The sequence below is a fragment of the Callorhinus ursinus genome, unplaced genomic scaffold (assembly GCF_003265705.2).
Source record: "Callorhinus ursinus isolate GAN/ISIS: 27379988/994484 unplaced genomic scaffold, GSC_fseal_2.0 scaffold14, whole genome shotgun sequence".
Lineage (NCBI taxonomy): Eukaryota > Metazoa > Chordata > Mammalia > Carnivora > Otariidae > Callorhinus > Callorhinus ursinus.
In genome coordinates, this window is record NW_027397076.1 from 21,748,739 (window position 1) to 21,761,839 (window position 13,101).

The following is a 13,101-nucleotide window of genomic DNA, read 5'->3' on the forward strand; positions in this document are numbered from 1 at the left end:
TGAGCTAGGTTGCAGCCCTGTGAGGAGAGGTCTGCCTAGACCTCATGTTAAGAGTGAGAATCTAAAAAGCCACAGCTAATGGTGGAATGTATAGACTGTGAGGGTTTATGAGACCATAAGTATGGTCTTAAAAGAAATTTATGAGGAATTATTTCAAGTATTCCTTCTGCCTCAGAAACGTTCTTCTAGTTGGAAAAAAATATTAGTCACATAAATTCCTTAGCCAAATTAAAAATAAAGCTATCATTTACTGGATCAAGGCGTGAGAAAAAAAAGTCTGTAAAGGGTGACACTTCTAATGGAAGTAAATTTGTGGAGAAACGTGTTGCTCTTTATTAGCCATTAAGTTTATTTAAGAAAGACAAATTCAGCTGAAGACCATTCATTAAGATAGGCATAATTAACAATCATTTATTAATCATTCCTTTAAGATGATCCTATCTTACCACTATTACCTTCCCCATATCTGAGAGATTTCTGTGAGTCTTGGAAAAGAACATGTAATTCTCTCAGTTCAAAAAAAAAAAAAATCGAATAAATAAAGAAGAACTATAACTTTGTTTTGAGTCAGTGATATCTATACTAGGCTTTGCCATAGGACTCTGTTGTAATCCCTTGTAATTTGCTTTAAAATGTCAAACATTTTGACTATTTAAATAACCCATTAAGTGCTCTGCAAAATCACAAGACATTCTATATGTAACTTAATTACTCTCTACTCCAATTACACACAACACATTATCATGCTCAAGATCTAGATTTATTTTAAAACATTTAGTCCAATTTATATTAATGCAGAAAAATCACAACCAATAAACCACGACTGCAGAAGAGACACAATAATTGTGTTCTGTCACATTACCACACAAATATAATTTGATATTTAATTAAAGGATGATCAATCACAATCACATGTAAATGAAATATTTATCCTCTCAGTAGTAGTAAGAACCTCTTTTGAGTATGTAGGGTCTTCTGGGTTTATTCTCATACAGCTGCCGTTTCAGAATGTAAGGGATTTTTCTCTTTATAACTTCTTCCTTTTCATTTTTGTCATTTCCAGCATCAAGAACATCTTCCTGAATTAACTGCAAGATAGGCAGAATAGAAATCAAACTTACATGCATGACATCTTCCAGAGTATTTTTCTACATTTTATCTCTTTTGCTATTCAGACAGTAAGACACATGTGGATGAGCTATATGAGGTTTAAAGCAATTAAATGTTTTGTCCTAGGACAGATGACTATCAACTGACTGAAATAGGATGAGAACATGTTTTTTTCTGACTCTCTGTTCAAGGCCACACACTAATAGCTCCAGCTGAAGCAACATGCCCAGTAAGTCTATGAGTATTTTTCAGGCTGTAGTTTATGATAGAGAGACAAAAATGTTATGAAAATATATCATAAATTACAACAAATATAGAATTTTGAATTTAGTAAGCCAAGTTTGGCCTCAAAAGGCAACAGGATTTTGTATTCTCTTTGGTTAATTACTGACTTGACTTGAAAGCCATTCCAAAGATCCATTTCTTAATCAAAGAGCGAGGAATGCCTGTTCTAACTTCGTTGTAGAAATTAACACATGTGAAAGCTCTGTTTAAATGGTAAAGATCTCTTTAGATTGTGGTGCCTAATATTTAGAAGCAAGTTCAAATTCAATAACTTAAGGGAGTTCATTTCCATGTAGAATCTAACCCAATATCTCATTGAATATGCCACATTCTAAAATTAGTTCTGAACACCTTTTTCTGATACAGTTCTGAATAAAAAATTTCAGCTAGCAGAAAATGTTTAAGAATTTGTCCCAGAATTTTGCCTTTAATTTGTGTGAAATTTTTAAACAAATGTTCAAGATAAGAATTGTATTTGTATTTGTGATTGTCTTCTAAACTTTGGGGTCATAAGAAACACTAAGAGGAGACTAAGTTTTTAATTATAATGCATATGCATTGAATTGTATCACCAAGTACTTTATCTCAACCCACAGCATTCAGTTTCAGAGAAGGTAAAACAAATACTGTCAGACAATCTAGTTTCTTAATCTTATGTTTCTCTGTGAACATAGTCTGTAATTATTCATATTATGTTCTGAATGATATTATCATTTTTTAAATCACTCAATAACATTTAAAATAATAAAAGTTCTAACCTTATGTGTGCCTGATTTGTGTGTATCATAGTTTATTGAGTTGTTGTTGTTGTTATTGTTGTTTTTAATTCCTGGATAAATAGTACACAGTTGACATTTCCCTATGTTAAAATTAGCATTTTTCAAGTTTTATTGACTTAAAGAATATTTTAAAGACCTAAGCTATTTAGCTGGAATCGGAATTAAGGGATGAGTAGGCCACCAAGTAAAATTAAAACTAGCTTTTTGGTTTTTCATTTAGAAAACATCTTTTTGTTTATAAGTTAGAATGAACACTAGAAATTCTGTTTTGCATTTCTTTTTTCCACAGGGTATCTTTGTGATAGTCATGTATAGAGATCGCTATATTAGCAGGAAAGGCACCCTCGGATTTCCAATGTTGGTGTAAACCCAAAATATAAAACATTAAGCAAATTTCTCTTAGACGTTAATAAGAAAGAAATGCTTCCCTTGTTGGGAAATTTTTAATTTTTTTTCTTTAAAGCATTTTCATTTCTCTTTTCCTCCTTCAAACAAACAAATATTCCAAAACCAAAGGCAGTAAATCACTAGTATTTAATACAACTGTTTTATCCTACTTCAGTGTAGTTCTTTCTGTATAATGGATTTTGGATGTCTTGGCTGTGATGGACCTAGTTTAGATCCTAAGGAGCTGAAATCTATGTATTCAATTGAAATAGGAATATATATATTTCTTTCCAGTTTTATTTGCCTAATATATTCAAATACAAATGGAAACTTTTGTGTTTTGTGCTTGTTTATAAACACACATGACTGTGTTTCTAAGAAAACATTTTGAATTCTTAAATTTTGTAGGCATGCCACCACCAAAAATTGCCTGAGTATGCCATCCATTTAAGTACAATAAAAGCATGTGGATCAAATCTGCCTTAAGATATACCTCCCTTTTAAGATTGAAGATAAAATATTTTGCTCCAAATATTTGAAGATCTGAAGGAATGTTAACCTCAACATGTGGTTTATTCTTTTTTAATATTTGTAAGTCTTCCTGTTATGCTGATCAGGGTAAAAAAAATCAGTACAAATGAAAGTTAACTAGTATATCGATAATTACATTCGTATTTTGTTTTTGCTTTACCTCCCATTGTTGAAAGGCCCTGCTGTGACAGATTTTTTGGAGCTGGTATATTGTCAGCATTGCTTCCAAGCTAAAGCCATCTAAGGCAGCGGGAAATTTCCTTCTTGTAACAAGCTCCTCTTCAGGAAACTCTCCTGTTTCCTCAGCTTGGTTGTTCAGGTTATTTACAAAACTGCAAACATTTAGCAGGGTCATTTTCCAAGAAGAAACGCTTGCTTTACTGATCTGAAGTATAGAAAAAAATAGGTACTTAAAATTAAAAAAAAAAGTAGTTAAAACTTGTATTATATGAACAAGAAATAAATTTCCATTGTGCTAAGTCATTACATTTTAGGGCCTGTTACTCTAGCCTAATAATTGTTATTTATTTAGTAACTTTATATCACCAAATTTATTATATTTATATGTATTTCCATTTTTAAAAATGTAATACAGTTATACACATGCACACAAGCACACATAAATGAGCAAAGCAAAAAGTAGAAATAATAATGAGTATAAATATGCAAATATATGTATACATCACAGATAAAAATACTAAAATTACCCTTCTTTTTGGTATACTTCAGTTTAGTGTCTAATGGAGCATGGACTACGATGATACTAATAGGTTTGGACAATTACAGTAGTGTGAGATCACTAATCCATTCCACACATTGATAGTTCTCATAGGCAGCATCATAGTTGATCAATATATTTATTTGCAAATTATAATATTTTCTAGAATTACCATTTTTTAATAAGATCTTATCCAAAATCACTATTACCATCATCAACTTTCCTATGTGCTAATACTAATCAATGAGGAAACATAAGGACTTAGGAGAGCCAAAATGCAAAATAAGAAAAATTAACAAAAATTTCAAACGGCATAGATGAAGGAAAGCATACATTTTTCCTAAAGACACACACACATAGATGGGAATGACCACTTAACCATGATGGGAGGATTCAAAAACAATAATATCACATGTGAATTCTCTCTGAATTACTCCCCACCTGTAATGAAATTTCGAATCAAAGTTCCAATTTGGAAAACATGGGGAGACTGGAATTTGGAGGTGGGAATTTGGCAAAATAATTATAATGTTAATTTGGAAGTATGAATGTGTGAGAATAACCAAGAATATTTAGAAAAATGAAAAGGTAATGAGGAGGAAATTATTCTACCAGATATTGAAATGTATCTGAAAGGCTCAGTAATCAAAGGAGTGAATTAATAGAGCAAGAGTAAACATTATACCCAACAGGAAATAATATCCTAAAATTGGTCCAAGTACAAATGAATGTGTAGCATATAGCAAAGTTTGTATTTGAAATCCTTGGGACAGTTGGCTACCAGGAAATCTGGACTTAGATCTAGTTATAACTTTCTTGACATATTGTTGTTTAACAGTATCCAGATGGGTTAAATATGAGTAAAAATAAAATAATGTCTAAATATATAGAATTTGCTTTATAAACCCAAAAAGGTATTATTAAACAAATATCCAAACCACAATCCACAATGAAAAGGATGATTTTAAATACATAAATGTGTAGAACATCTCTGGAAAATTAAGTCTGAACCAACATCAGAAGCAAGCTATATTGTAAAAGCTGTCGCAGAATGTTAATATCCTTAACACAGGTAGAGAGAGCTCTCCAAAAAGAAACTGTTGAATCCACCATTAAAAAAAAAAAAACAAAAAATTTTAAAACTTAGATACGTAAAATGAGTGAACAAGTCAGAATCACTCCTCGAAAAAGAAATATGTGGAAAGATGTTCAACTTGGCCACCACCAGATCAGAAGATTTTCAAAAGAATAGGCATACTCATTTGGTGTAGTTATAGGAACATGAGGAGACAGACACTTCCTCTTCTAAATATTTGTTAGTCTGGGTGTAGACTGTTGTAACTTTTTAAAGTGCGTTTTGCATTACAATTCAACGTGTGCACACCCTTTGATTAAGATTTTATCTGAAGAACATGCAAATATTTGAGTACAAAGATAGTCATTTGAAAACATTATTATGATATACAACAATATAATATATGATGGTTTTAATCAGTTTGGAAATCCTTTCAGCTATGCCCCGTGAATACAGTTATCCAGCCATTGCTTAAACTTTTCTGCTATGGGAAACTTGGAGAAGACATACTCCATTGTCTGGCAGCAACACCTTATATCATGCCAATTAATGGAATACCATATTTTTACATTTTGAAAGCTCTTTATAGATCATCTAATTGAGTGTTTTCTCAAGTGTACTCCTTAGAACACCAGTTCTGCACTCACTGTTTTTCCAAGAGCTCTACTGTCAAGTAAATTGGAAAACTTGAATTTAAAGAAAATTTAAAGATTTCTTGAACTTTGGTATCCTCTGAGCTTTTAACTTGCAAATGTTCATTGTAACTTTTATGTATTTTTAAATATTTTATTATTTTTATGTAATCTCTACACCCCATGTGAGGCTCAAACTCACAACCCCGAGATCAAGAGTCATATGCTCTACCAACTGAGTCAGCCAGGGGCCCCATTGTAAATTTTTAATGGTGTCAATATAGTATCAAATGTTTCCCAAACTAATTTGACCACAGAATGCTTTATTCATAAAATATTTGTTGGGACTAGTGTTATCTGGTTACTTTTTTGGATGAGGAAACTGAATTAATCATCTCGTTTCCTTCTGCCAGTTAAAGTAGTCAACTACATGGCTCAGTAATTATTTAAGGTCCCATTAGTCCCTGTCATACCTAGGAAGCCCAGCAGAGAGAGCACTACTGACTAAAGGATGTCTAAGTAGGTATCTTGCATTTGAGAACACTGTGTGTAAGGTTTCACTATTTCATTCAAAAAATGGCAAAGACTCTCTTTCTTTGAATCAGGCTCCTCTGAGCCCCCTTCTTGACTAGGTCCCAACTTTGGGCTCTGTCTTTGGTCTCCTTAGTCCAGTTTTAGCAAGAATCATGCTGAGTCAATTTACCACACGTACATGCCTCTCACCCTTGGTATCTGATCACCTTAGATACCTGATCAAATATCAGATACTTTAACAAATTTCTGTCCTTAATATCAGAATCCTGTTGTGTCTTCTAGCAAGAATTCTTCTAGCCTTAATGTTTCCTCTTATTCCATCCACTGAGCCCCACTCCGCCTCGGCTATAAATGCACACTTGCCCTAGTTGTATTTGGAGTTGAGCCAATCTCTGCAAAACCCCCATTTCAGTAGTCCTCTTGGCTAAAGTCTTCCATACTACCTTTAACTAGCATCATGAATAATTTTTCTTTAACAATAAACATTCTTAATTATCAAATTATTTTATACAAATGTTTATAATAGACCTAAGCCTATAGATAAGAAATTTAGAATATTATCTCTTCTTGTTTTCAAGATAAGGAAAACAAGAATATTTGTGGTTCTTACTTAGTATTACTTGAATCAAGTTTTTAATGCTAAATAAGATTCTGGTTGAACTTTTGTTACCATAATTAAATGGGAGCTAATCTATATGACCAATACTCACTCCCTGTACATTGAACTCAGATGAGGTTCACTCAGCAAATTGTGAATTCAAACATTTCACTGAATTGAAAATAATTTAAGTCATCTGTGGTGGAGCTTTGAAGTTTTGTAGTTGAATACAAAATGGTTAGTAATGAATCCTAGATTCCCATTGTTAGTTCAGAAATACTTATTAAACTCTTACTGTATACTAGGCATTAAGTTTGACCATAGAAAATTACAACATTGTAGCAGCTTTTTGAGATCCTGAAGAAAACATACTATACCAGGTTCTCTTTCTTAATAGAACAATACGAGGGGCGCCTGGGTGGCTCAGTTGGTTAAGCGACTGCCTTCGGCTCAGGTCATGATCCTGGAGTCCCGGGATCGAGTCCCACATCGGACTCCCTGCTCGGCGGGGAGTCGGCTTCTCCCTCTGACCCTCTTCCCTCTCATGCTCTCTATCTCTCATTCTCTCTCTCTCTCTCAAATAAATAAATAAAATCTTTAAAAAAAAAAAAAAGAACAATACGAAAGCACTAGCCCTGATAATAAAGAGAATTGTATTGTGAGAAAAAATTATCTTCCCCTTTTCAAGCTATGAACTCTCCCTTAACCTTCTGTTGCTTAAGTAAATTTTCCCATTAGTATTTCAATGTCTAAATAGCTTTACTTTAAAACTGAAATTGCTCACATATTCTACCTTTAAAAGGCGAAAGATTTATGCGATCTGAAGAGAAACCAGAGTATATATTATTATTCTACCTTTAAAATGGAAAGAAGAAACCTGAAGCTTTCTGAAGCTTTTAATAATGGAGTTCTACCAGTATCAATACTATTACTCTTAAGTTTTTAAATGTGGTAATTTAGTTAAAATGATCATAAGTTTGGAGTTTTCATTTGCATAGAACGCTACACACACCAAAAATCAATTGAGTCAAAGAGAAATAAACAATAGTAGTTTTGTGAAAAATAAGGAATGAATTGAGCGTTCTGTTCCCATCCTAGCAGCAAAACTGAAATAATGATGCTTCTGGGTGCTTTCTCATTATAGACTGTATTTCACTTTTCTCAATTAAAAGGAGGCAATGCAATTCCATTTTTTTCCATGATGCATTTTAGAGACATATTTCAAGACTAAATAAAAGAAAAATTTATTGTGCTGATATTTTTATGTATTTCTTTTAAGAGAAAAACCAAACCACTCCATAAACTGGAATTGTTTTACCCTTGTAACTCTAGAGAAGGAATCATAATTCTACTTCCACGCTTTCACAAAGTAACTAACACTCCCCCAACTATACTACATTTTGGAGATTATTTAGGAGTTTTATGTGTCAGTGTAAACTTGGAATTATAGAAGTAAAATCTCTACTGAGAAACTAAGGCATTCCAATCTGCCCCATTTGAAACATAGACTATTGGCTTTACTTGTCTTCCTATTTTTGAGTTGAAGTAATTGTCACTGTTGCTATTCAGACTGAGTATTAAACAAGGGATCCATTATCTTAAGTTATTATTTGGTTATTGAGGGTTTTTTTAATACTTTTTTTTTAAAGATTTTACTTATTCATTTGCGAGAGAGACAGAGAGAGAACAAGCAGGCGGAGAGGCAGAGGGAGAGGGAGAAGCAGACTCCTTGCTGAACAAGGAGCCGGATGTGGGACTCGATCCCAGGACCCTGGGATCATGACCTGAGCCGAAGGCAGACGCTTAACCATCTGAGCCACCCAGGCGCCCTGGTTATTGAGTTTTAATGACTAAACTAAATTTGACCTTTCCTGATATGAAGCCTACCGAATTATGAAAAAATTTGGTTTCAATCCATTCAACTTTTGTAGATCTGGGCAATGGTAAAAATATATGCACTCAAATTTTCCCCAAATGTCTTTTAAGGATCATAGTAGACGACATATCTTTGTTAGCTTTCAGATAATGATGTCTTATATTCTCAAATACCGACAAGAAATGGGTATTTCCCCTTCAAACCCACTATCAAACATGATTCTACAAATATAATAGGGATTGTTGTACCTAGAACATGCTCATCCAATTAGGGAACAGAAATGTGAGATGGCAGGACCTGAATTGGAGTATTTCTTCAAAAATTAGACAGGAGTTTTGAGCACTTACTTTCTTACTATAACATCTGTTGAATCCTCTGCATTGATATCCCAGTGCCTATAATAGTAATTGTAACAGGGGTCCGCCTCAACTCAAAATTTATTTTTCTTTGAGAAACATCTTTCGGTTGGGAACACTTTTTCCTTTCCTGCATTTAGATACCCACTGATCGACTCACCCTGGGTAAATCAATACTGTGTGGTAGCATGGTAATCAGGTATTCTCTAATTGTGTTTTATTCCTAGGTACAGGTTGGGATCTAGGACTCTTGTTTTCAAGACACCAACAGAGGAATAACAGGTATGGGTATACAAAATTTCACTTGTTTCCATAAAAACCATAAACAGGTGTAGATGATACTTCTGTTATAGGGAGAATGTAAATCTAGTTCCAACCCCAGCATTTAAAAATAAGGAAACAAAGGCAAGCAATGTTAACTAAGCCCCTTGCTTAAGATCAAATAGTTCGTAAGTCACAGTTGGAGGATTAGATCTCCAAGCTTCTGTTTGCAGTCTACTGCTCTTTAGTTTCTACCACATTTATTTCATGAATTATTGTCATGAACTTTCATTTTTAATTTAGAACTCCATTTTACTCTTCCCAATATAACCAAAATGTCAACTTCGTTTTCCTGAATGGATTTAACTTGAGGCATACCTTTTGCCATACACGATGTGATAGGAATGGAAACAGGATTCCTTTAAATACATTTTCATCTCCACATAAATAATATGTGACTACCTAATTAAAGTTGCAATATGCTGATTGATAGTCACTATAATTTCGTTCCCTTTTGCATCAACACCCTTAACTCCTTTGAACTCAAGGAAAAGTTTCCCGAGAAAGGAAATGCCTCTTGATGAACTTTTCAGTCTTGACAGGAAGTTATTAACTATAGGAAAAAGACACCATGTTTATAATGAGAGCTTATATGTTCTTCAGTCCTTGGTTAAAGAAAAGAAAAAGTTACCTTTGATGTATGCACATTGGTCAATAAATCTGCTTCTAATGCTTTCATTTCCTCTTCTGAATCTGAGTAAAATCAAAACCACATGTTTACTATATAATCATATATCAAATAATTATATTATAACCTACAGATTTTAGATTAATCTCAAAAAAATTTAGTCTTAGAGGCTTATTGTTTTTCTATGCATTTATTATCCTTAAAATAATATTCAGAAAAAAATAATTATGGTTTTATTTTGGACTAACAGGCAGCTAGAATAATAAAAACACTCCTAAGAAAATAAACACATGATTATATACCAAAAGAGCTATTGACGTATTGGAGTTGTTTAATCTCTGAATCTCAGTATTTAAAAAAAAAAAAAAGTGATTATATCATATAGTAGAGATTTCATAAAAAATGCTGGTTAATTTTTACCAGCAATAGTTTATATATATAGAATATATGCATATTGATATTTTTAAAACAACATGATGAAAAGATGTGTACAAAATGTTTTTCAAAACCAAGGGGAATTATATACTGATCATATTAGAATAAGAAAGACACTGAGATTTAGTCAACTTGAGATGCTATTTTACAAAACACTTGGAAAGATTTGTTTTTCTACTTTAAATAGGAATTTAGGATTGTGTGTATTTAGCTATTTTATCACAGGCTATTAAGCAAATTGGTTAAGCCAAAATGGGGTTATCCATCAATACATGTGTAATTGTGTTGAAAATGGACTTCCTTTTTTTTTTTTAAAGAATTTTATTTATTTTTTTGACAGAGAGAGACACAGCGAGAGAGGGAACACAAGCAGGGGGAGTGGGAGAGGGAGAAGCAGGCTCCATACTGAGCAGGGAGCCCGATGCGGGGCTCGATCCCAGGATGTTGGGATCATGACCTGAGCTGAAGGCAGACACTTAACGACTGAGCCACCCAGGCGCCCCTGAAAATGGACTTCTGACTTTTATTAGGATATCCTTTCCAGTTTCCCCTAGTGAATATATTGCAGAGAAGAAAACTTTAGAAAATACTGTAAGTAATAGAAATAAAGTTATAGAACATCATAATTACATGACTTATTTCACTCTCACTGATCTGTCCTAAAACAAAGCAGATGTTAAAATGACTATCTTCCTTGTAGTACACACTCTTTTTGAAAAGAAGTGTCACATTTAGAGTAACCACTTGTTAAATTGTATCCAGGACCTACGTTACACCAGAAATCTTTTTCTCCTATTTCTTCAAGGCCAGTCTGTTTCTCAAGGGAATGACAAATTCCTTTAGCCATTTATGAAAAATGTATATCAAAATCCCTACAAATTCTGGCTTATCACAGCAAGAAGCTCCAAGAGTTAATAAACACAGTGTTTAATCAATAGCCTAATTTTTCTCATACACTCTAAATATACCTTTAACTTCATGTAATAGACAAAATCATAATTGTAGAAAATTTGGTATTTATATCATTAAAAATTTTGCAAAGTTAGAAGCTCAAGATCTTTTTCTCATGATCAAAATAAATAAGAAATTTGGCAAAGTAACATTTATATCTTCTGCTATTTTTAATTTCATAATTTAAATAAAATCATAACAGGAGTGTGAATTAAATATTTCAATGTCATATTAATAAAATATGAAGGTATACAACAGGCTAAATGATTTTTGCTGCATTTATCCCCTATTTTTTCCCCACTTGGATGTGATATTGCAATATTATAACATCACATGTTACTCTTTTAAATTTAAGTCTTATTTTCAAGATAAGTTATTGGTAGATATTTAGCAATACATGGCTTCTTAATTATCACATGCAAAACACTCTATAGGTAAATAATTTCCATTAATATAACTATACAATTTTCCAGTTACATTTTGCATGAACTTAAACAACATGCAAAAAAATTAAATTAATAGTATGCTTATTTGTCACATAGAAAGACTATACAAAATGTATTATCTAACAGTACTTGGAATATTTTTATATTTTTTAGAAACAATTTTCTATAAATAATGGTTAATTCATTGACTCATTAAACATCAGTTTTCACTTTATTTGTATCTTAACATACACACATAGTTAAGAAAATAATTTGGGGGAGGGAGAAGCCACTGCTTCCTAAGAGAATGACTGAGGATGAGAAAAAGCATTTTGAATGGACTGGGTTTTAACTATGGGTTCTCACTTTGACAGGTAATGCAGCTACACTTCTCATCAGATTTTGACCAGCCTAATTTAAGTTCTCCACCGTTTTTTCTACTCTGGTGGCTACATTCCAAGGGGAGGGCATGAAATGTTTCATTGAAATCTCTTTTATTACCTTGCAGATTTAGAAAGAGAAATGAAATCTTTCAGTTCTTGTAATCATAAAGACAGAGAAAGAATATATTCAGTTTCTATCTCTAAAAAGCAAATCCAGAATAAAGGAAAAACCCTTCTCCCTGGATGAAATAACATAAGTAGCAGTATAGTGCAAAAAAAGAAAAAAATCACCTCAGGGAACTGTGAAATGCAGTTGAGCTTACCTGAGCACAGACTCCAAGAGCTGAAAGCCAGAAGTATCATGCATACCAGCTGGATTTTCATTCCTGCTATCATCTCCTTGAGCCCTCTAGCAAGCCAAGTCCATAAACGTCACAGACACACGGAAGGGGGCTTTCTCTAGCGCTTCCTCTTGCCTTCAGCTGACTTGGAAAGTGAACTATGAGAGATGCTTTGGCCATTCCCTATATATACATGCAGAGAGATGATGTCATGAGAGCACAAGGATTATCTTTTCTGGATGTGCCCTCCTTCATCTCTATCCCTCCTCTCCTCTCTCCACTTCCTCCTCCCCTTTTCCTTTGCCCCCCCACTCTCCTCCCCCACTTCTTAACTTCAAATGAAAGTGTGACATCTACCCTAATTGCCACTGTTGCTCCGGATTTCTGACGCACAGGAATCATTCAAAAGCAATTCCATATAGAGCATACTGGAAAAAAAAAAAACAAGTTACAGTGCCTCTCTTTCCCCATTTCCTCTCATTTCTGACTCAAGGAGTTGTCATTTTGATTTTGTGAAGCATGAGCTCTGTTATTTCTAATATAAGCAAAGTCTCCAGGATGAATGCATGAAATCAATAACTCTTAAGCTTTGGAAGTCTTAAAGAGTTGGGATTCTTTTCTGATAACCCTCACTTGTGAGCAAATGTTTTGTGGCTTAGGGACAAATACAGGTTCTAGATAATGAATGATAGAAGAAGGAAGAAAGTGGAAGATAATCAGAGAATCAGTTAAGGCA

At 33.3% G+C, this 13,101-nt stretch overlaps 1 protein-coding gene across 1 annotated transcript; it reads right to left on the reverse strand.

The window, feature by feature from the left end:
* Positions 1–333: 333 nt before the first annotated feature.
* Positions 334–12,570, reverse strand: NTS (neurotensin). Its single transcript, XM_025882337.2, has 4 exons — positions 12,348–12,570; positions 9,834–9,895; positions 3,253–3,477; positions 334–1,088 (listed from the first exon to the last, which is right to left on the reverse strand). The coding sequence occupies exons 1-4, from the start codon at positions 12,418–12,420 to the stop codon at positions 936–938; spliced, it is 513 nt and encodes a 170-aa protein (XP_025738122.1). The 5' UTR covers positions 12,421–12,570; the 3' UTR covers positions 334–935.
* Between the last annotated feature and the right edge of the window lie 531 nt (positions 12,571–13,101).